Source organism: Branchiostoma lanceolatum, chromosome 10 (genome assembly GCF_035083965.1).
Source record: "Branchiostoma lanceolatum isolate klBraLanc5 chromosome 10, klBraLanc5.hap2, whole genome shotgun sequence".
Classification (NCBI taxonomy): domain Eukaryota; kingdom Metazoa; phylum Chordata; class Leptocardii; order Amphioxiformes; family Branchiostomatidae; genus Branchiostoma; species Branchiostoma lanceolatum.
This window is the reverse complement of record NC_089731.1, coordinates 2,392,956-2,416,775: the sequence shown is the minus strand read 5'-3', so window position 1 is coordinate 2,416,775 and position 23,820 is coordinate 2,392,956. Positions and strand designations below refer to the sequence as shown.

The 23,820-nt window shown below is 41.1% G+C and overlaps 4 protein-coding genes across 5 annotated transcripts in view; 2 read left to right on the top strand and 2 right to left on the bottom strand.

Annotated features, from left to right (window-relative positions):
• Positions 1-1,764: 1,764 nt before the first annotated feature.
• Positions 1,765-5,777, bottom strand: LOC136442923 (proteasome subunit beta type-6-like). Its single transcript, XM_066439958.1, has 7 exons — positions 5,635-5,777; positions 4,994-5,061; positions 4,444-4,575; positions 3,910-4,039; positions 3,360-3,414; positions 2,820-2,909; positions 1,765-2,241 (listed from the first exon to the last, which is right to left on the bottom strand). The coding sequence occupies exons 1-7, from the start codon at positions 5,728-5,730 to the stop codon at positions 2,114-2,116; spliced, it is 699 nt and encodes a 232-aa protein (XP_066296055.1). The 5' UTR covers positions 5,731-5,777; the 3' UTR covers positions 1,765-2,113.
• A 918-nt stretch (positions 5,778-6,695) lies between these two features.
• On the top strand, positions 6,696-20,508 carry LOC136444120 (forkhead box protein J3-like). 2 transcript variants are annotated; one of them, XM_066441624.1, is made up of 10 exons: positions 6,696-7,074; positions 9,314-9,388; positions 10,729-10,815; positions 12,774-12,881; positions 13,378-13,498; positions 14,000-14,134; positions 14,593-14,697; positions 15,178-15,293; positions 15,412-15,503; positions 16,280-20,508. In XM_066441624.1, the coding sequence occupies exons 1-10, from the start codon at positions 6,745-6,747 to the stop codon at positions 16,503-16,505; spliced, it is 1,395 nt and encodes a 464-aa protein (XP_066297721.1). In that variant the 5' UTR covers positions 6,696-6,744; the 3' UTR covers positions 16,506-20,508. The 2 variants fall into 2 exon arrangements, with proteins under 2 accessions (XP_066297721.1, XP_066297722.1); XM_066441625.1 differs by having other exon boundaries at positions 6,700-7,074; positions 14,593-14,688.
• Positions 20,366-22,350, bottom strand: LOC136444122 (7-methylguanosine phosphate-specific 5'-nucleotidase A-like). The gene is made up of 2 exons (XM_066441626.1): positions 22,200-22,350; positions 20,366-21,884 (listed from the first exon to the last, which is right to left on the bottom strand). The coding sequence occupies exon 2, from the start codon at positions 21,870-21,872 to the stop codon at positions 21,075-21,077; it is 798 nt and encodes a 265-aa protein (XP_066297723.1). The 5' UTR covers positions 21,873-21,884; positions 22,200-22,350; the 3' UTR covers positions 20,366-21,074.
• LOC136444123 (U6 snRNA-associated Sm-like protein LSm4) overlaps positions 21,513-23,820 on the top strand; it is a 178,407-nt gene continuing 176,099 nt past the window's right edge. The window contains exon 1 of the mRNA XM_066441628.1: positions 21,513-21,520. The gene's annotated coding sequence lies outside the window, so the exon portion shown is untranslated. The remainder of the gene's footprint in view (positions 21,521-23,820) is intronic.

Sequence of the window (23,820 nt, the reverse complement as noted above, 5' to 3'; positions counted from 1 at the left end):
ACACACATCTCTCTCTCTCTCTCTCTATCCAATTTAACGTCTTTTGTTCCCCATCATCTGGGGGTTAGACGTGCTTGCACATGGATGGGGAAGCCCCAGAACTCCTCATCAAGTGCAAGTCCTTTTTTGTAGCAAGAGTTTTTACGGCTGGATGCCCTTCCTAACGCCAACCCAAACCCTACTGCTGGGCTTAGGACATGGGAAATGTGTGTTAAGTGCCTTTCCCAAGGGCAAAACGTCTGGGTGCATGTCCGGACATGTCTGGGTACTCCACTGGGGATTGAACCTGGGTCTTATTGGTTCATAGCCGGATGCTCTGCCACTGTGACATCAACGAAGAATTCCTACAGCAGCAGATATCATCAATATGTTGCTCTACCCCATAATTTTATGTAAACCAACTCATTTGAATGCACTTATTTGTTTGTATTTAACGTTGGGTAACATAAATTCGCGGGGTACTTAAATTCGGGATTTTTCGAAAACGGGGTATTTAGGGATATGTGCTAGATGCAACATCAGTAATACTGCTAGAAATGCACACTTGACAGACTAACGTATTCAGAACACTGTCTGAAAAGCTTCCATAACCATGCATTAGAAGTTGGCTACGTCAAAAACTCTCCGCCCCTTATTGTCACAGTCTGAGGGCTTCGTGGGAGAATTACACAACATGGTTGTCGGCTGGTTTATAAGAAAAATGTCACATCCGCTTCCTGCTAAACACAATTATTTACAAGACAACTTATTACAATCTCTTTTGCTAACCTGCAACTGGATTCCAAGTGTGATCAATCATCAAAACTCCTCTCTGTTGCTACAACCTACGGCACGTGTATTTTCCCGCCGCCATATTGTTAACCAGAATCCTGTTGTCAAGCAGACGACAAAGGTTTGTGAGGAAATTTTTTTTGTCTAAATGCTGCGTGTGATAGTGGACTGAGGAAGACATTTTCCTCAAAGTTTGCTCCTAACACAACAAGGAACACATGGACATAGTAGTATTACCATTGCTACGGCATCCAGCTAACTTGCCATGAATAATGTAACGTTACACGTTGCCCGATGATGACGATGGGCCGACTTTGAGTGAAGTTCTACCGACTCAACACACGGGTTGTTCCCGAACTGGCCTGATGTGTGCGGTACGGCCGTTTTTTCGTGTGTTTTTTTTTCTTTACTTGGACACGTCTATATCCATAGCACTCTCCTCAAGCCAAGGATGGAACGAATAGCTGCTGTATAAAATGTGATTAGCGGTAAGATATTCAAGACGAATCTTCTCTCCCGAATTAATGTGCCCCCCTGTCCGACAGCACCGTCATTGTGCGTGCGGCGGACGATAGTTTCAAGTTGAAATATTATGGTGTCAGCACGACTAGAGACAAAATCTACCATATATATGATTAGTGCAAAGATAGTACATGATACTGACAGAATTATAGAAAAAAAGAATGGTTTATTGTTCTGCTAGATTGATTTCAGTCAACCATTATCGGAAAAATCCCGAATTTATGTTACCCAACGTTATAGATATAGTAGACCTTAAGAAGTCGCTGTACTTTTGTTGTGTCAATAAAGATTGTATCATCAGTTTTCTTCATTTGCTTCCAACACACTAATTCATGTGTATTCAAACCACTATCCTTCCCCACACATTCAGCACTGTACCACCATCATTCCCCACTGGCTGTATTTTGAAGCAAACAGAACTCTTCACCTTCTGAACCATCAAAAGTGTCATCTCAAGAAAACACACACATCTTTCGCCACCAGCAATTCTCTTTGCTGCTCAATTTTATTGAGAGATGTCATAAACAGTTGTAATTTTTTGTCTCATTCTTAACAACCAACAAAAGTTAAGTGTACAGTCCATGAAACATATGGAACAAAATTGTAATAATTTGTGACATTACCCTACACAGTATTCCGTCTGCTATGCAATGAAAGGACACAAAGGCTGATTTTGTTGTACATTCATTTTTCAACACAAGTTTTAATTGCTAGTATTGTTACAGTTGAAGTTTCTAACAGGATTTCTTACTAAAGTGCTTCACAATTCTTGCCTAGCATGAATATCTAGTCTTATCAAGTTGACATCAGGAGGACCGGTTCACCCCTCCCAGAACTTGGGGATGTCGTCACCCGTGATGACCTTGCGCTCTATTCCGTCTTCGTTGATGGCGGCCAATCGGATCACTCCTCCGCTGGAGCCGTCACGGAACATCGCCAAGGCCAGGGCTGCGCGGGAAAACAACATTTCCTCCGTCAGTTATCACAGAGTGAACATCATCAACACAGCCTACATTGTCTGTGAATATTTCCATCAGGTTGGTAAGTCACTGAATAAAAAGACTCTTTGTACACATTGTCAAGCATTAATACTTTATTGTAGATACCGTTCCCTGTAATAGTATATATATGTATGTACATTTATTACTAGCAACACCTGTGCTGCAGTGCAATGTGAACCAGTCTTTTTATTCAGTATACATTGTCCTTCATCTCTATCCAGAATTTCAGGAAAGATACAAATCCAGCTTCTCCACTTTGTACCAGATTCTTTGACACAAAACAATTTCTTTTGTGGATTGAGCAGAAAAGTTACATATGTACATCTAAACTCCTTACTTCTTCATGTAGATACAGTCCACTCTCTGTCAGTCAAAAATTCGGGTTGGATATTACTGTTCACCTTTGCTTTAGAATGATTTCTACCAGCAAAGCTGAACTTTCAAGCTAAGCACCGCAGCTCTTTCTCAGTCTATTCTTACCTATACAGCAGTACTTGTAAGGTCAAGTATGTAATCTGTACTTACTGTTAGCACAGAACTGGAAACACTCCTCCTTAGTCATCCCCTCCTTGAAGTGTGAGTCCACATAACCATACACGTATGTGCTACCAGAACCTGGAAAGAGTTGGTGCAAGTCAAGCACTGATTCAAGCTCACCACCGAAAGGTCTTAGCAGTCTTCAGTGGCACATATTCATTAGTGATATCTGTATCTATATCACTGTGTGTATTCTACAGGAATGCAGCAGTCAATCCCTGCAAGATCTATCATCCATAGATACTTAAATCACAACTTTGCAGATATAATTGACTTTGTAATGCATTGCACTGTTGGTGTTGTTTTTAGTATGTGGGAGGGTAACTTGTAAAGGTGCACATGCACCTGTTTTGCCCTCCCTTTCACATTGTGATGAACTCAAATAAACAAACAGATAAACAAACTAATTTGGCATTCTGGTGGGATAATGTTTAGCACTCTTACTGACAAGAAAGAGTACCAACAATAAGACTTATTTTATAGGATGTTTGTACACAGAGAGTTATTCTGCAGTAACTGTCTCCTCACCTCCTATAGCTACCGCCTGCCTGACCAGCATCCCTCCCAGGGGCACAGAGTAAACCTGCAGAAAGGAAAGAACAGGACTTTATCAAACAACCAATGTTAACTGTTCCTACATCTGCTAAATCATTCTTCTTCTAACCCATTTCCATGTGAGTGTCAGAGCTTCATCTATTCATTAGACATAAGACTTAAGCCAAGTCTTGGCTTTGGGAAAACAAAGTTACACAAACTCAATTCTTTATCATAAACCAGTAAAATTGACTTTACCCCCACTGAGTCTGGTCCCACACCAAAGTTTCACCTATCCTAACAGAGCCTTATCCCAAACCACATTTCCCTTTCTACATGTTGTTACACTTTCTGGTATTCCACCAGTTTCTCTGCCCACTGTTATAGTAGCCTATCACAGTTTTCCTCTGTTCACCCCCCCCCCCCCCCTCCTCTAGTCTCACACCACAGTTCCCCTTACCTGCCCGCCCCCCAGCTAGTCTCACACCACAGCTCTCCTTACCTGCCCACCCCCCAGCTAGTCTCACACCACAGTTCCCCTTACCTGTCCCCCCTTCCTCTTGTCCCACCCTGCCACGATGATGCCGGCCGTCAGGTCCTCCCGGTGCCTGTAGCACAGGTCCTTAAACAGGTTCGCCGCCGTTCGTACCAGTGGAGGCTCGCCGACCTCGATACTGCAGTCAGGAAAAGAACAATGCTTTGGTTACCTTAAGCCTTTAATCGTTGTTTCTATCCAACATAGACTATTGCAATCTAAAATCTGAATACTACATTTAAAATTTCACATGATCTGTACCAATGTGTGCTTTGACTATCCTATAAAACAAGTAAAAAACATAAGCATAAAACATTTTTGAAGATTAGTCATCCAGGAATTGAATATTGTCGACTTAATCTATACAATTGGATTACAATATCAATAAATACCAGACGTCTCAAATGTCAATCCCACATCTTTCATCAGTGAATATCTGAAACGATGGACATCTGAAACGTCTGGTATTTTTTAATATTGTAATTGTATAGATTGGATCCAAAATATTATGTCCTGATGAATCAAAGAAAACAAAGCGCTGACCTGTGAAAGCTGGTGTGGTAGGAGACGATGTCAGCTATGGCCTGCGTGTCGGCTGCGGAGCCGGACCGACAGCAGAAGATCCGGTCATGTACCGGCGTGAGTTTGTCCGTTACTCGGTTAGCGATGTACGACCTGTAGAGGACACAACAAATGACAGTTACTCAAGCAACTGGATAAAATTTAGAAACAGACGTTCCAGACGGCATCTGCTATCTTTAGTCAGTGACGCAGTTTCTGAGGAACTGGATAAGATTTTTAATTCAACTGTTTCAGATGATGATCATGTGTGTGTGTGTGCATAGAAATGATATATCGCAGTCATACATGTACCAGTCCTGTATCGATGTCTAGCAATGAAGTTTGTGACTTTGTGTGACTTGTTTCACTTCATTCTTTCAATTTTCATGCAAAGATGTGTATGCAAAAAAGTTTGTGTTGTTTTGGTTCATGTTGCAACATTTTTTTCGTATAAACCATGTCAAACCATGTCAATGATTCTTTGATACATGAAGTTTATCAGAAAATCTACAACAAACAAAAATCAGTTTACCCGGAGGTTGTCCGTGAGTCGGCTCCGATCACAACTCCACCATCAAACTCTACCGCCATGATGGACGTCTGAAAAAACACATGACATGAGGACAGGAACACGCACTGGGATCAGGATGATTCGGCCCTTTACCAACATGAACTAGTCAACTCGGGCCAACTTGTTGTGATTAGCCATGGGCTGAGTTGGTAAAGGCCAGAAGCGTCCGACATCCCAGACCCTTAGCACTTACATGCACTCTACATCTTTGACAGACTGTATAAGAATGTATGAGACGTCGTATCGATAATGGTACAGGTACACTACCAAAAATTATGGTGACACATGGTTTGAACAACACAAAAGACTGATGACTGGTTTTGAGCACATCATTCTGCATACGTCTTTGATTCGCTAGCCATCCCGGACATTACAACTTTTTAACCATTTTATCACATCAATGAAGATATACTCATCTTCCTACAATGGCAAACCATCATATTTTGTATCTCCGGAGCTACCATAAAATATTATTTTTCACTGCCCCCCTCCCCCTACAGTCCCTAACCATGCGACGTGCAAAGGCGAAAATCGGGAAACTGCACAGCGGACGGTCTTTTATTTCTCTACCCTGTCATACTATAAGGCCCGCTAGAACTCACCCCTGTTGTAACTGGAGCGTCCATGAAGTCTGGCCCGCCGTTTACCGACATACTGTTCCCACCGAATGACTTCACAGAATTCAGTACAGCCGCCATTTTGAACGTGATGCGAATGAACTCCGTGGAGTAGCTGGGGATCCGCGGAGCTCAGCCGGTATCACCGTGCGCGAGCGGCATCTAGCGGTTTTTTGATCATATTGCAGTACACACCTGTTTCAGTTTGAAGATGACGTAGAACATTTGAAACGATTATCAAATTCACAATTTATCGTGAGATTTACAATAAGCGAACCATCAAACACGGTCTTATGAAGAATTCTGTCAAAATCCTGCCTTTTTTTCTACGTTTACGATATTTCAAGTGCTGAACACTGTGAAAAACAGAGTTGGAAAAACATGAAGTGGTTTTGAAATCGAAAACGAAATTGAAAATACTTTCGAGAAGTTGCCAACCTAGCCGTATCAAAGGCCCAAATAGTGCTTCTACATTTTGAAGTTGAGTTAAGGATGCATACTTCATTTCCTAAATGAAGACATAGGGGGTTTCTGTTCGGATCTTATTTGGCGCGCGCGCACTCAAGTTTTTGGGGACAGCACGTGCATATGTTTTGACCACAACTAGACAACCACAGCAAAGCCCCAGTTTACGCACAACAATGCCAGAAGCCCACTTTACGTTATCGATCTAAAGTTATACTGGTAATAGGCAATCGTAGTAGGTGTAAATTATGCCACATCCAGTTTGAACGGCCAGCGGCCGGACTTCGCGCGCGTTTGACGTCACCAGTGGCGAGTTGCTAGGTAGCGCTGCGGGGGGCAATGATGCCAAGCAGGACGAGCCCAATCGCCGCTCTGGGGGTGGGCAGCGTATCGGTTACTGCGCAACACAAGAACGCCTTTTTCATTGAAAATTAGAGGCCCCTTCAGTCCTAATAAAACATCGTAAATGTAATAGATACGGATTGAAGCTAGTTTTGATGATATTTTGGTAATTTATTGCCCAAATTATTGTTGTTGATGGGGAGAAAAGACGACTTGGAAATCTTCCAGTTGGACCGGACACCCCTCTGGCGGTGAAAATTTCCCCGGTCCCAGCCTGGAGAATCCAAGATGGCGTCCGGATCTGAGTTGGAGTCCAGTCTAACGTCGATGGACTGGCTACCCCGCCTGAACGTCGGCGGCGCCATGAAGACCAGCGCCGTCGGCGGGCTCGGGGTCCAGGCCATCCGGAAATCACAGAACGCGCTGGACGGCGACGGGACAGCGGACGGAGGGGACGGGGGGGCCGGCGGCCGAGACGGCAAGCCGCCGTACAGCTACGCCAACCTCATCACATTCGCCATCAACTCCTCCCCCAAGAAGAAAATGACGCTCTCAGAAATCTACCAGTGGATCTGTGACAACTTCCCCTACTACAGAGACGCGGGAAACGGCTGGAAAGTACGTATCGGCCCTTCTGTCGGGGTGTTTTTCTGTCTTCTTCTTTCCCTAGTGATAGTCTGTCCCTCCCCGCCCACGCACTGTGGTCACGTCCAAAAGTTTGACACGCCTTCAATTATTAATTAATCTGTAAAAACCACTTGATGCGCTGTTGTCGTGTAAAACAACCTGCTACAGACAAACAACCGCATCAGTCCAGCAGTGAAGCCAGCGGAATTTTCCCTACAAATTCACAAGAGATCAAAGAAGAGATCCTTGAGTTTTCGTGTATTTTTCAATCAATCAGAAGTACTTTAGTAATTACCCTTGTCTCTCTGCCCCTCCCCCTAATTGCGTAATTATCTTCTGACAACAACAAAATTGACCTGACCTCTCAATTAGAACCACGTCTGATCCACATATTCGGACAATATGCGGTTATGAGAGATTTTGATTGATTTAAAATACAGTGGTGAGTCTATATACCCTACTAGTACTGTATTATGCAATGGAACCTCTAGATCTGAGTCTGAAGTGGATGAAAATGAGTTTGAACAGTTTTCATCAATCAGGTGTTCATACCTGTGTAAGACAACACACCTGTAACAGGTAGATAACCTGCAACATCTGGAAACAACAAAACAGATGTCATGAAAAAAATGGCCTTTATTTTTATAATGACATCAAAGTCATATTCAGTCAAAACTGCCCAAGAAGACCACTTGGAACGAATAAAATTTGGACTATATGGACAGGTGGTCACTACAGACAGGATTCTTAATACTTGTGTCAATGGGAAAAATTATCTAAGGGACCATCAAAAAGTAAAGAATGACCAGGTGGTCTTTATGTAAAGTTCAGTTGTACAGGTTTGACTGTAGATTATAATTCAGTCTATGTCCAAAACCACAGTTCAAAAGGTGGCAGTAACATGAAATCATTCATACTAATAATCATACTCATCTGTTAAAAACAGTTTGATTAAATATTCCAACACGTTGTATATGTGTATGCAATGTTAATTGTTATCTATTTATTTGTTTGTTTGTTATAACTCCCATCTCACGACAAATCACAGAATACTGTCAGTGGTGTCAAGTTTATTGTCGCATCCTTACAGCAGAGATCTGATTTGATTTTTTTTGTTCTTTATTTTTTCATCATCCAAATTGCATTTCAGAATTTGTGTTGTACATTAATTTTGCAGAATTTGGGGAACACAGACTCATTTGTTTAATTGGGTTGAAGTGATTACAGAGTGGAAAATTTTGTTTTAATTATGGGGATCATTTACATTACAGACGAGCTCATTAGCATAAATGATTGAGAGGGCGCCAATTCATTACGATGGGGATTAATGTCATATTCATGGCACACATAGTGAACAGTCAGGTATTACAAAAGCATTAGGCACATTTTTGTTTTTGTACCATTCTTTTTTCATGGATTTCAAAATTCCCCTAGCTTTCATATTTGGTAGGAACAAAATTTTAGGTCATGTATATATCACATATGAAGGTCAAAATCATTGTGTTTTCTTATTGATATTCAAAGGTTATTTTTTTAATTAGAGATAATCAGTGCCCAAATTTCTGTAATCTTCGAAAATTGCAGGTTTCTGTTATTTTATCAGTAATCTTGATCTTTTGCGTGTAAATTACAGGTTACACACTTACAGGTGGTGATTTCATGCCCTGAAAATACACGTAATATGGGTGCAAATCATGACTTGTTTTTGCTTAATTTGCACTGTGAATAATATAACACTGACATATTTTGTCATTAGTACATGCAAATGTTGCCTTGATTAGAGTCACTTCTCTTCTTTCAGAAAGAAATGATTGTCACCAAAAGACTTCAGTAATTACTAATTCCTTTATTTTCATACTTGTAAGCTTATAAGGCTAATCTCCCAGTGTTTAAACATTCAATAAAAACATATATATTCCACAAAAAGATACATGTACATGTACTAGTACATACATTTACAACAAAGTTCTAATGTATCTGTCTGAGCTTCAATCAAAGCAAACTATTGTATCCTCTCTACCCACATTTTTTCTGTCCTGATTTTTAGGACCAAGGATTACTGATTGCATCAATTCAAGTCAACATTCATAATCCGATATCATGTTACTTATTAGTGTCCTTATCTATCCTAATCAAACAACCTTTGTGTAGACAGGACAAGAGTGTTGTACAACATAACAAGGAGAGTGGCCAGGAGTGCTGATTGATTGTTTGTGTCTGTTTCTTGCAGAACTCCATAAGACACAACCTGTCCTTAAATAAATGCTTCCTGAAGGTTCCAAGGTCGAAGGACGACCCAGGAAAAGTAAGTAGCTTTCTTAAGAATATCGTCTTATATTATTAAATCTAAGTCTATTCTATGAACATTCATGTACTTTCACATTCCATCTGTTAAGGGGCAAGTTTGAGTCATAGAGCTGCTTTTACTGATTTTTTAAGAATATATGTTTGATTTAAAGAGTTTTCTACTGTATGACATACAACCAGGACTGCCCATGCTGGTACTGTAGCCTCAGGATATTTAAATTAAAAAAGCAAGGTTACGAGCTTTTTCTTTAATACAGCCTGAGGATAGTTGGCCGGCCATAGTCCAGTCACTGGGTTATCACAGGATATTGAACTACATTATGACTAAAAATATCACGTATCCATGTCTGTAGGGTAATATGCTACCGGCCTTTTCACAGATCACTAGTTAGTAGCTCCTTTAATTTTGTTAGTATCTTTATCACGTTATACTGTAGAAATATTAGTTGAGTTTAAATTTTGCTTTAGAGATTTAGAATTTCTAGTGTCAGATTTTTAATCTAAAGTGTGTACTGAGAGCGTTTGTGGAGAAAAAAACCCTGCATGGCCACATGTAGCCTTGACCCCAGGTAACCCTGTCTGTGGACCACATGTGTCCAACCTTGGGTCTGACACAGGCTGCTTTATGAGCTCCTGTACAGAAAGTGACTTCTAACACTACCGACAGGAGTTATGAGTGGGAGTGACATTGTGTGCAGCTATAGATCCATATCATCCTCATTAATAATTCATGTAGGAAGTATGATATATATGAAGATGAATTATGCATCTGCAATTACACACATTCTGAATCTGAATTAGAAAAATGCTGTTCAGTGTACCGACACCGGAGGCTGGTTATATGATATGAAATGACATGTCAATGTAAAAAACATGTCATTTTTGGCACTAAATGGATAAGCCTAACATGTATCCTAGATGAAAGGATTCTGCCATATTTTATTACAATGAATTTCAAGGTATACTCCTCAAATTTGGTTTTATAGCATTTTCACTTGTTGATACTTGTATCAGACTTTATCCGCAAGCTAACCAACATCTTTCGCACCGTTACAACCCCTCGGCAAGACAGCCAGAGCCACAGAGCTACGTAGGACCCATACCTTTGTCCCGGGATGAAAATTTGCTTCTTGGGACGGGCAAAAATGCCCTATGTCCAAAAGATGTGAGCTTCATGACAAAAAACTGATGAAAATGTATTTTCATAAGTTTAAAAGGAGATATTTAAGAACAAAAATCAACAACATGAGGTCCCCCAAACAATGAATTTGGCAGAAAAAGATTAAAGCTGGAGACAATTTTCTAGAATAATGATGGAATGTTTTCCCCTGTTTCCAGGGCTCCTATTGGGCGATAGACAACAATCCACAGGAGGACCCGATCCCTGCCAGACAAAAGCCTCGCAAGAGGAGGTCCAGTGATAGGGTGAGTACCGCAACACACACTCATGTATGCACACACATGTATGCACACACACACACACATGCACATTCACACACATGCATGAAATCATGCACACACACATATATACACAAACTGGAACAGTCCTACCTGATCGAAAATTCTACTCTACTCTACTCTACTCTACTCTACTCTACTCTACTCTACTCTACTCTACTCTACTCTACTCTACTCTACTCTACTCTACTCTACTCTACTCTACATACATACATACATTCTCATTACAGGCTCATGCACATACGTCACACGCACATACAGTCAAACCTGTATTAGCGGTCACCTTTGCATAGCGGCCACCTGCCCATAGTGGTCACTTTTTGTCGGTCCCTTGGATTTTCCCCATTGACATAAGCATTAAGAATTAGGCTATAGCGGCCACCTGTCCAACGCGGTCGCGGCCAGACGATTTTCGGTCCCGCGAGTACAGTAACACTGCCGATAACGGGCAATGTGCGCCGGTAGAAGCCGCATCGCCACCACACGCCGGGTTCAAAATCTTCATTCTTTTATGCAGTTATCAAGTTTATATGAACTCAACTTGACAAGATAATAATGATAAAGAAAACAAGAATGTTTTATCTTTGTTAGATTATCCATGGTTTGACGCGAACTGAAGTATTTCTTCACATGGCTTGCGTTTGTACATCGTAGCATATTTGACTATTTCTGTGCATTTGGACTGGGCAAAAATTACGGTAGTTTTTGGAAAATACAGCCCGCACATGTATCTGATGCGCTAAGTTCGCGAATTGTTTCAATGTCGGCCCAATATTTCCGTTTTCCCCGGGAATTCATCCGAAAATGTGCCCAAACACGATTTTCAGAATGGCGGAGCAGCATAAAGGTCATCGGAAGACACCACTGTTACGGAGGTATAGTGTGTTAAATTTATTTTGCTGCAAACTATTACTGAGGATAATTACTTAGCCAAAAGCCTCAACCTAAATATGGATAACATTACTATGATGTAAAATTTGGGTTGTTGCAATTTTCTTAAAAGAAAAAAAGCTCTCAAAAGAGCGACCTTCCTCTCATTACCCTATTAGCATAATGGTAGAAGCCGATCATGACAAGCAAACAACAACAGACAAGGAAAATTGTCGCCACGATTTTATGTTTGAAAACGGTCGAAAACTAACAGTAAGTGGCAACTGAGCAACACATATTTTGTTCTTAACTAACTAGGTGGCATTTTGCTGCGAAGGACTTAGTTTCATATGATTAAAACTCGTTGGTGACGCGTGTGCCGGCAGCGAAGCAGTCGCGAATGATCAAGATGCTGGTCTGTTCAGACATGAAGCTCGGGCAAGCCATTGATTTTGGAGTTGACAGATACAATAATTCTTTTTGCAAGCCCATAATAGAAGTAAAAGAACAACAATCGAATTTCTAAAATGTGCCTTACCTATGTTAATGTTTACATGTGTACTGTACGGTGAATAAAAAAATGTATCTCAGTGGGTACTGAAAACATGTGTCACTCGTGGTCAATTAATCAACATTTTCTCCATAGCGGCCACCTGTCCTTAGCGGCCAGTTTTGGCCAGTCCCTTGAGTGACCGCTATAGACAGGTTTGACTGTACTCTGAGTGACTCACTCATTTGCACATTCGCAAACACAAACATCCCTACCAGACATGAGTCTAGACATGAGTCACATAAACACTCAAACATGCGTATTAAGGAAAATATGATTTGACATTGGGCTCTGATCCTAGCAGATTTTTGTCACAATACTGCAGGTGTCTCTTAGCTTGTTGGTAAGCATGTACATTTGTATACGTAATGCCAGGGCCTCAACAAGAAAACCTTGACATTTGCTAAGATTCAAGGTGCAAGTTATCAATGAATACCTTTAGTTACCTCAAAAGACTACAGAGACAAATTTTTTCAATCATTGATTGTTTTTGTTTATATGGCAGCCCTACAGCCCTGAGGAGAGCCTCCACAGTTCCAACAGTAGCGGCAGTCTGGGCATGTCCGGACCCACGCTGGCAGCTCTGAACTATGGACAGGCGGCCATTCCTCAGGTACAGTTAGTAGTAACCTGGTTTATTATTATACATCATACATACACAGTAAAATGCACATTTGTTGCCCAAGGAATAGATTGCGGTGTACTGTTTGATTGTACACACTTACTACACAAACTGTATACAGACCTACTGATTTTGTAGAGGGATTAAGAAGAGTGTATAGGAAGGGGCTTCCATGTGAAGTCTAACAAAGAGTATGGCCCTACTGCATTTGTCATGAAGATGCATAAAAAAGAATGACTGGGCATCCCCTCGCCAGGGATAGCCCTACATGTTCTATCACCCTTTTTATTTGATCCGATGCCCCTGTGTTAGGGTTTGGGGTTTAAGGGGTTGGGGGTGATGGAACATAGGTGTTTTACCCATCTTGATACGTAAATCTTGATACGTGATCAAAGAAAGTTGGTAAGAGAGGACCTGACACAGACAATGAATGATAACCTTGGAAAAGCTCCACGGCACCTGTACATTAAGTGCATATCCTTTACAGATAATCGAGCCCAAGGCAGGCTGGGTGGACAACAACCCGGCGTTCGAAGACCTCAGCGCTTCGTTCCGAAGCCTCTACAAACAGGTGTTCGAACAGTCGGGATCGGGACAGCTCTCCACATGTGAGGACATTTATATATATATATAATGCATATATATATATATATATATATATATATATATATATATATATATATATATATATATATATATATATATATATATAGCTTATCAACATTTTGTTGCACTAACAGGGCTTAAAATACTGGGTTCATACTTTTTGTATGCACTTTAATGCACATTATGCACTTTTTTGCTCTCACAATTGGAGCTGTGCACCTAATTTTAGACTGTGTGCACCGTTGCATCTAGATATTTGTGTAGAGTTATGTACTTAAAGGCACTGTTGAACACTGGTATACAGTATATTCTTGACATTTAAGTGATAAAACCTTTGTTGCGTTATATGTTTGAACTTTTGAAGTCAGCAATAGAATTCAAGCTCTGATGTCTGAACTAAAGGAAAATCTTTCAGCACATCAGCTTGTCTGTAAAATGATTTTAGTCCCTGCAGGAATTTTCTTCAACAATGACTCATAGTTGGTGTATCTTGTGATTTTCAGCGTCATCCAGTGGCATGACGACCCTAGGAACAGTTGCCACTAGCAACCGGTCGACACCCGGCAACTCAGCTGTGTTCAGTAAACCAACACCGACGCCACAGGCTCTGGCCGCATCACTAACAGCTTCCAATATAGGTGAGGTTTCATTGGAGGGAAATACAGTACTTGTAGATTCTGCTTACAGATACAGATGCTGCTTGAAGACTCAGACTTGAAAATAAGTTACTGTAAATGCAGAAACATTCGCAGTAGTTTTATGTATGTTGGTTGTTTCTCGCGGTAAGCTCTTTGCCACAAAATTAAAACCACCACATAATTTTTTGGCCCTCCTACCCCCTTGTCTACTATTGTCTTGAACGTGAACTTAAAACCACAGCGAACACTCAATTTTCTCCCTACCATGAAATTAAAACCACACAAACTTAAATGCGTTTACAGCACCCAAACAGTATCACAAAACCAGAGAAGGATGAAATTTTCAACTGATTCATAACAGTCTGGAATCCTTTTGTTTCGTAAGTCATCTTATCATTGTCATCTGTGGTGATATTGATTGGTAACTGTTTCCATGGTCACTGTTTCCATGGTTACAGCTGGAGACTGGTTGACGAGTCTGGACCTGTTGAAGGAGAGCTGTCGTCTGGCGGGGAGTTACAACTGGGGCGACATCGACATGTCACAGTTTCAAGGTATGCAGGGTGAGCTTTTTTTACATGGAGGGAGGTTTTATAAGAAAGGGGGGTCTTCCTTGGGAGGGGGTCTTCCCAGAGAGGGGGTCTTCCCAGTGAGGGGGGTCTTCAGCCAGTAAGGTAGTAACTGTACAGTTGAATTAAAACTGTCATCTTGCTTGGAGTTGCCACTAGACATTGTATAGACATGTCACAGTTTTAAGGTAAAACAAAGACACATTTTGTTTGGTAATGTGTTTAACTGTAACATCAAGATGAATTTATAGAGATACACATTTTATGTTATGTTAGACTTTACATTGACATCAACATTCATGTATGAACGTGTTTCCCCCGGGTCTAATGGAGAGTATGACACGAGCTGACCTGAATAACTGGTGTCTGGACCTGTAACAGTTCTCTAAGTTCTCTTTTACACATGTTCACACTAGTACATGTACATACATGTAATTCAAGATCACACAGACAACTTTTTAACATCTGTTACAGGTCTAATGGAGAGTATGAAGCAGGCAGATCTGAATAACTGGTGTCTGGACCCATCACAGTTCTCCGATCTCTGTTCGTCTCTCAGCCGATTCTTCAACCAAACCGGCATCGCTCAGGTGAGGCTTTTGAACCCAATCACAGGATAAAAGTTTTCAGGCTTTTCTCGTTTTACCAACAACAGTTGAGTATTGGATAGAACTTACATTTTAACTCTCATTGTTCTTTAATTTGCAGGCTGCCTCGACCAGACTTCACGATGGTGGAAACGACCCGTTAGGAGCCAGTAAGGCCAGTAATGCCAGCAGTTACGGTTCCAGTCATCACAGGTTAGTAGTATGATATATCAAGTCTCTGATACCCTACCTGTATCCTACGGGACATGGCAGGATGGAAAACATCTTTCATACAGCTTGAAATCTGCTGCACAATCTTGACTTTGTGGATATAATCCTCTGGAGACCATAAAGTTGATGCAAGTGTGCGACAAAATCAACTAATTCAAAGACTAAGTCTTGATGTGCTTGTTATCTCCATAAAAAATGGAGATATAGTTTTGGGTGTGTCTGTCTGTCTGTGTTTCCGCTCTACTGTAGTGAGCATAAGATAATAGGACCGTCAATATTGCAACATGTGTAAGTTAGATAAAGGTGTTCTTGACCAAGCATATATTATGTAAATGTGTAAGTCATTTGCATAAACAGAATAGTTCATGGAGATACGAGGTCTCCGAACTCTTGTTTCTTGTCTGGGGGTTCATTGAGCTAAACTGGTTTGATATCTCTTACAGTGTTAGAGATCAAACTTGGCTGCGAGCACATGTCAAATAGCCTTCAGTCAGGAGTGTTGTACTTGTTGAGAATATGTAACCTTAGTATGTTAAACCAGTGCAATACGTGTGTGTGTGTGTGTGTGTGTGTGTGTGTGTGTGTGTGTGTGTGCGTGAACAGCATCACTCAAGATCTTTGATCTCTAATGTATTCAGTATGTTGGTAGGTGTTGGCGAAATAAAGAAATGAGACGCTGGCAGCTTTCCATTTTAGTGTAGCTGAACCTCTGGTTTTGACATCTCGTGTTCTGAACATGTTCTGGTCATGATTTACAGTGGTAGCCTGGGCAACCGGACGTCGATGACCGGCTCCATGCACCTCTCCGGGAACCACCTGAGCGTGATGAACGCCAGCGGGAGCACGTCGTCCCTCGGGTCCCACCACAGCGTCAGCCCACGGGCACACCCACGGCCACAGCACCCCATCCCCGTGGAGTCTGCGGCCTCACAGTTCACTAACGATGATATAGAGGACGATTTTAATTGGGACTCGCTAGTGTAGATTGAAGGTTTTTAATTAGTATCTGTTTGTGAGTAAAACAGCGTGATGAAAAACTCAACTCGACACAAAAAAATGTAGGCTCATCTTTAACCTGAGTCACATGTCTGAAGTCATGTGACTTTGGTAGTGGGTCATTTTTCCGGATGAAGGCTGGAATGACAGCAGAAAATTTGAGAGGTAACCTTTGACCCTTTTCTGGAGTCATGTGACTGAGGTCACGTGACTTTGCTAACGGGTCACTCTTTCGGAAGACGGCTAGAGTGACAGCCCAAAATTTTTTAAGCCTGATTTCTTTGTGTGTCGGATCAGTGTTGAGTTTCTCATTATTGTGAGGTTTTATCAACATCTCTCCATTACATTAACCCTTGGCATGCTAACCTCCCAGAGCACCAGCACCTGCCTGGTAGATGGGTGCACCCTTAGCTGGCTAAAGGTTAAACTCCAGTATGTTTATCAAGGCTCTTCTCTCTCAAATGTTTTTTTATTTCTTTTTCTCATCTCAACATTGTAATCTTACTTATGTTGTATCCTCCCTTCTCCCAATTTGAAATTAGATTTTAAATCTTTTTAAAGTGAAATCATTTCATCAAATGCTACTGTCTTAAGTGTAGGAAAGTTCTCAAGCTACTGATAGAAGCTGTGTAGGTATGGACTAAATAGACAGGATAGACTTGAAAGGTAAATTTGCTGGGTCACAAAGTGGATAGTTGTACCGGTTAGGTATTCTTGGTAGTTATCTAGATAGGGAGACGAATTACATGTAGCTCAACTTATGGAGTATCCATAAGACTCTCTGCCACTTAATCCATGCATCCTCATCCATAACAACACACCAGCTCAGAGCAATGTTAGCAGGCAAGGCGTTCTTACTGACATCTAATGGGAAAACAGCATAACACTTTAAGAATGACTGAGACAATCAGGTGATTTTGTGGCCACTTGGGATAGGGATTTGAAGATAAATCCAAGAATCGGGCCAATAGAAGATGTGCAATATAGGAAAACCACTGTTTCTGTTTCAGTAGCAAAAGAACTTGGCTTCCTTATAAGAACTTAGGACATTGCTTAGAGACTGGGTTAGGGGACACGTAAAAATGGTAAGTCTTACGACAGGTGAAACGTCTTACTTATATTAAGTAAGTCAAGTCTTAGGACAGGTGAAACATCTTGGCAGGGCTTTAGACTCTTTCAACTAGCCGTTACCTGCAAAAACCTGCAGGTAGTCAGAAGTACAATAATATTGATGAATTTGAGTGCAAAATTAGTTCTAGTGTTGTAAAATCAAAGTGATGTCAAAGTACTGTACCAGGTTATGTTTTACGCTTTTCTTGACTACCTAAGTAACAGGCGTGCATTTTTGTGTCCTTAACAATAATTCTATCCTTTCTGTTCCCCTGATAAACCTACGGGAGATGTGGAGAGATGAGATGTGGACAATATTGTACATAAGAGCCCAGTCAGACCTGTCTACAGTGTACTGGTGTGTCATGTAGCTGTCTGTATACATCCATGAGGTGGTCACAACATGAAATATCCCATAAACTTCTCCATATATTACATACAATACGTACATCAATACATACACACACACACTCACATAGGTTACACATGAACTGTCCAGTGCGTGGTGCTCATAGGGTCAGAGAGACTTCTGTGTTTCTAACTGTCTGCAGAGAAATATTGCTGTCAGTATAGAAGGACTGAGAAATGAAAGGACCAAGATGCTACATCTAATTTATCATGGCTACCTTACTGGTAACGTTGCGATATCTTTGGCTGCAACTGTCAAGCACTGTTGGAACTAAATGAAGTATTGTCTCTGTAATAATTGTGAAATTAAAAGTTTTAAGATGTTTGCTATGAAAAAATTCTATCCAGGGTATGTTCCTTGTAACAAAAATGTGTTTTCTTTGGTGTTTGGTAAGAAATGGTCTACATTTTCTTGACAGTTTTTTGTAAATTACGAGAGCATGTTTTCTTCTTTCAACACAAGAACCATGATTGTCCTCAAGAATGATGCTGTTACTCTGCTGTAACAGCCGTATTTCCTCTGCCTGGTCCTGTTGGAAACACAGCCGTCACTCGTACATGTACATGTCAGTCTGTCCTCGGTGAAAAGTACTTCAATCTCTGTAATTATAGTAAACAACTTGTGATCACCTCCTTCTCTACCTACAACACGTCAGCATACACTCGTCACTGCGAATTTGTCAAGATGCCAGAAATTCAAATTATTGAATATTCCAAATATCTCTAAAAATATATACATTATAACAGATATGAAGAAAATTCTAATTTAGTGAGAAGCAACGTCTTTCAAATAATGTGAAAGTTTACTCTACAATCCAGTATGACTTGAAATAAGGGGTTTCTAATCTAAGACGATACCCCAAAAATTAGAAAGGTCACTTCTCAAATTCCAGGTGACGTTCCACATATCAGACACTGTGTGTTTGTAACTTTATAGTGATACCTTAGAATTACGAAGGTCTGTAAGATAAATGCTGTGTTGATGTTCGTGTCTGGTAGTTTTTCTTAAGAAATTTTTATATTGTGTGTTAAAGGCATACAATCTGTCTATGCCACTGTAGTTGAAATTGTACAGTGATACAAGGTTCTGCATGAAGAGTCATAATAACACAATCAGGACATATAACAATCATCATGTGTTAGTGAAAAAACAATACGTATCTACACTGCATGTGCTGTAAGTGTAACCTAGGCAACTGTAACCTAGGCAACAGTAACCATTGCAACCGTAACCTGGGCAACTGTAGCCAAGGCAACCACTGTTCACCCCAGTGTCATCTGTCTAAGGCAACACTGCTTACTTTGAATTTGGGAAGGCAGCGGAAAGTTGGAACTCTTAAAAAAAAGGTGAAAGTTACATGTCTCTGTAATCATACATGTTTTGACACAAATGAAGGCACCAAAATGTAGAGGAAGACTTTGTTCTTTTGGACATTACAATAGGTTTGCTGTACGTGCTGCAACAAGTTGAAAAATCAGACTTCCAACATGGACTACGTTTTCCAAATCTAAAGTGAAAGGTGTTGAACTGTGAACTGCTTTACTTGTTGATTGACTTCACACACTGGAGGCAGGTTTACAAAAGGATGGACTCGCCCCTGTGGAAATGACTGATAGGTGCTTCATGAAATCCTGTAAACCCCCACCTCCCATCGACGGTTTGCCCCCGTCATCAAGGGACCAATCATTAACTAGCACAGTTGGTGGGCCACGGCGTGAGGTAGTGTTCTTTTGCTGTAATGAGACAAAGAAGTCTCACAAGGGGTATGTATAACTGATGAATTCTGCAACGGAGACGAAAGTATAGTCAAACACAGTATGGCTTACTTTCATGTGCAAAACACAGTCAATATGATTTTGTTTGGGGTAAAGGTAGAGTTTTGCAACTGCGGCAGATTGCAGGTAGTAAGGAGTTGTAAGATGACAAAAGACTTGAACCGTCTAGCACACGACCTTGGGATTTTTGACCTTGTAGTCTGTAAGGAGAGAGAACATATCAAGTATCATGCAATATGTGCCGACTGGCAATGTGGACCGAGTGAACATCACTGGTTGCTTGAAATTTGGAAGGACATGAAATTTAAAATCTCTAACAAAAGTCCATTATCTTTCCGTGTCCCTAATTTACAACAAAAAGATACTAGAGCTGCATGCTTTTCCAAGCAAAATTGTAAAACATCTTTTGAAATTTTGAAGATGGTTATCCAGATTTCAATTGACCAGTGTTGAAAACTCTCTAGTCATGGAATGTGTGAAAATAAGATTCAAGAAAAAATTGTACAATGTAACTATTTGTGGTCTGGTAGGAAAAAACACATTACTAGCAACTATAGTATTGGACTATTGTGTATTTCTATAAAGAAAACGTAGTTTCCTAAAATCTTGAAAACATCCCTGTAAATTTTTATGCAATGTATTATATTTGCCATTTTACTTATTGTTCCATGTGGACATTAAAAACTTCTAAATATTGGCAACTGTGTGAGGATTTTTTTGTATTTATTGCAATATTGAGATATTGAGGATTGACATAACAGGTGACTATCACCTTTTGAAGATATCAACACAGAAACCAGACTGTAACTTAAGGTTTGATTCACTAACACCTGCAGGAAGCACCCCTACTCTTGTCGATAAGTGTTAGTAACAACACATTAGTAAAAATCTCTAATTTTAAGTGGCTCAATAAATGAGGGAAAGAAAGGGATTTAATAATGATAAAATGTTGGAAAGCCCTGTTTACTAGGTCTTTAGTTTTGTCTTAATTCGAAGTACATGATTAGACTTTAAATTACATTGTGATTAAGTAAAGATGTTCCACCTGTCTCTACCAGTCACAAAATTGTCCCCAGTGTGATCGAAAAATACATCAATCATTCAATTGGTCCTTTATCAATGAGTTGGCAACGAGGCTGAATTGAAGCTACTGCCACATGGCTGCACCTCTATCATGCACCACTTGTTTAAGTTAAGTGTTGAAATCCACAATGTACATATCCATGAGTTGTAAGACTTCTAACGTACAAAAAGTATATTTCTCTACCCATCAGAACCCACAATCTTCTCCAGAATTGCGTTTGCAACATCCATGGTTTCGTCCTGCACAAGAACTATGTCAAAAGCCTCAGTAAAGTCCTGCAGTCTCTCCAAGTGTCTGTTCAGGTACCCAATGGTGAGGATCTGGTCCATTTGAGGAACTCCTTCTGCCATCTGAAGATCGTTCAGCGAATCTCCTAGAAGAATCACGTTTGTCCGTTGTTTTTCCTTTGAGAAGTAGGTGTCGTCTGGAAGAACGCTCCTGTTCTTGTTACAGATGTGTATCAAAGGGTCGCTGAACCCGACGACCTTTCCTGCATCATCGAAGGTCATGAAGTTGGAGACGACGTGACAGTTGGGGAACGTCAGGCCGTGTTTTTCAAATATCTCGTGGATGACATCGCCGAGACCGGCGGAAAAGATGAGCAGAGGAACGTCGTTTTTGTGCAGCACGCTCATGAAAACGTCGCAGACGTCACGCAACTGGGTGTCGCTTTCCCGAACGATCGCGCGGACCGCTTGTCGACTGAGATCAGACGCAAGAAAGATATCATGGATCTTGTTCCAGAACTCGACCATGAGCGGGATCTTCTCCTGCAGAGGCAGGGTGGCGGAGATCTCCCGGGGGTAGTAGTACCGCCAGATCTCGCTCGTTTTCCTCTGGTTCGACTCGGAGATGAAGCGAGAATCCTTCACGAGGTCGTGGGTCATCGGGAGGCGGACACCGTTGTGGGTGGAGCGGCTCAGCGTGTGGTCGAAGTCACTGATCACCTGCAGCTTTTCCCTACCCCCAGCCACCATGTTCCCAAGCACCTGTTGAGATAGGTTATTAAAATTTCAGGTACAGACTGGCCCATGGTAAAGAGCACATACAACAACAGTGAGAATATGAAATATGAAAAAAATCTTCATAAATATCTTCTATATACACAAATACAAAATTGGGATGATCTCTAACAACCACCATCTAAACAATTCTTGTTTGAAATTAAGTCCAACACACACACACAAGTTGACGCACATGTACACACACACATACACACACACACACACACACAAACACACACACACACACACACATAAACACACGTACACACACTTCTTGGCGGTAAGAAAGAACTAACAAACCTGTTCCACGTGTCCTACATCCCTGATATGAACGTGGTCACCTTGAGTGACTTGTAGCGAGGCCAGGACCCCAGTACTGCGTGTCGTACTCGCAGCCCTAACAGCAGGCAGCTGTACCCAGCGACTGGCATGTCTGTGCAGTTGTGTTGACCGTGTACTAGTAAGGTGACAAAGTACGACTTTCCTGCACAACTGTCTGGTCCACATCTTGTGTAAGCCGCCTGCAATATGGAAATAATGTTGTCATTAGATTAGTGTTCCTTGGTGCAAATTGCTTTATTAGAATATCCTTTCAGTATAGGGCATGTGTCTAGGGCGAAAGGCACTCTTGCACACACAATCCTTCAGGGAAAAGCGGAGGGTGCGCGGCCGCGGGGACGTCCCCGTCGGTCGTGGATCACAGATCTAAAGGAGTGGACCGGTCATAATAGCCAACCAGATGACCAGACTGGCGGAAGACCACTAGCAGTGGAGAGCTTTCACTGAGAGCCATGCTGCCCTGACGGCTGACTAAGCTATGGGAGAGATCATCATCATCATCATTATCATATAACGTTGCCAATCAATATTTTTGGAGAACTGAAGACAAACAAAAAAATCTTACCTACCCTTAATTTGTTTGAAGAGTATATCTATAAATCCACAAGTTCGAAATAATCTCCAACATCAGAATTTAGATATACAAATATAGTCGAAACCTCATTACATCTGCTTGGAGATCTGGGAATTTGTGTTAGGAACGGAGGGGGCGTGGCTTCATTGGATTTGCACACAATTGTAAACTCAAAAGTTCAAAACGAAGTTTTGAAAATGCCTACAAGATAAAATTTCAAACAGCGAATTCGTTCAAAACCACGTACGTTTCATGTGTATGTATCATACCTAATGTTATGTGAAGGCTAAATGCCCCCCTCCCCACGTTTAGTTTCGCTGCTCTGAAAATTCTAACCCTGCTTTTGTCGTTATCTTAAGTTATGCAAAATCTTAACCTCGCAGCCTTACATGCGGTGCAACAGTGTTTTGAGACAGTTTTACAGCATTTTACAGCTTCTCAAGCGATTTGAAATTGTTCGAAATTCATAATCGACTTACTCTACCGAGTTCCGCCCTCCACCTGCAACACGCCTTACTTCCGCTAGAAGTCACTTCTACCCTAGCCGGCCCTGTGTGTCGAGTTCAATCCTATAGCGCCTCTTGCGGGGAGAGACGAAGTGCAGGCTACCATATATAACGTTACAGATCGTTCGTTGTTATTCTACTAAGGCACTAGTATCGAAAGTCACGAAGAAATACAGGAATACTGAATATAGCATCACATATTATGTTCTGAACCAAAGCTCTTATGGCCCAATAAGCGCCAGTTCCAGTCATGATTTCTTGTATCTTTCTTTAGTCTAGATTTTTATATTGAGAAAATGTAAGGACTTAAATTTTCATACTGCATATGCTTCTTTAAACGTACCACCAAAGAGGTTATAGGCAGAAAAATCTCCTTGGTACCAGTCAGAAAGGGAAGGAAACAACATTCAGTGCATCAATTATCAACATTATTTCTTTTATTTGGCAGACAATTTACAATCATAGACAATCTTCCTGCAGCATTTTTCACAGCAACCATCTT

Bases quoted from the DNA above. Each gene is read 5' to 3' on its own strand.
- LOC136442923 (XM_066439958.1), bottom strand. From the start codon at position 5,730: ATGGCGGCTGTACTGAATTCTGTGAAGTCATTCGGTGGGAACAGTATG. The intron at 5,062-5,634 runs GTGAGTTCTAGC...GTGTTTTTTCAG, and splicing joins ACGCTCCAGTTACAACAGGG to ACGTCCATCATGGCGGTAGA. The intron at 2,910-3,359 runs GTGAGGAGACAG...AACTCTTTCCAG, and splicing joins GCAGGCGGTAGCTATAGGAG to GTTCTGGTAGCACATACGTG.
- LOC136444120 (XM_066441624.1), top strand. From the start codon at position 6,745: ATGGCGTCCGGATCTGAGTTGGAGTCCAGTCTAACGTCGATGGACTGG. The intron at 12,882-13,377 runs GTACAGTTAGTA...TATCCTTTACAG, and splicing joins GACAGGCGGCCATTCCTCAG to ATAATCGAGCCCAAGGCAGG. The intron at 14,698-15,177 runs GTGAGCTTTTTT...CATCTGTTACAG, and splicing joins ACAGTTTCAAGGTATGCAGG to GTCTAATGGAGAGTATGAAG.
- LOC136444122 (XM_066441626.1), bottom strand. From the start codon at position 21,872: ATGGTGGCTGGGGGTAGGGAAAAGCTGCAGGTGATCAGTGACTTCGAC.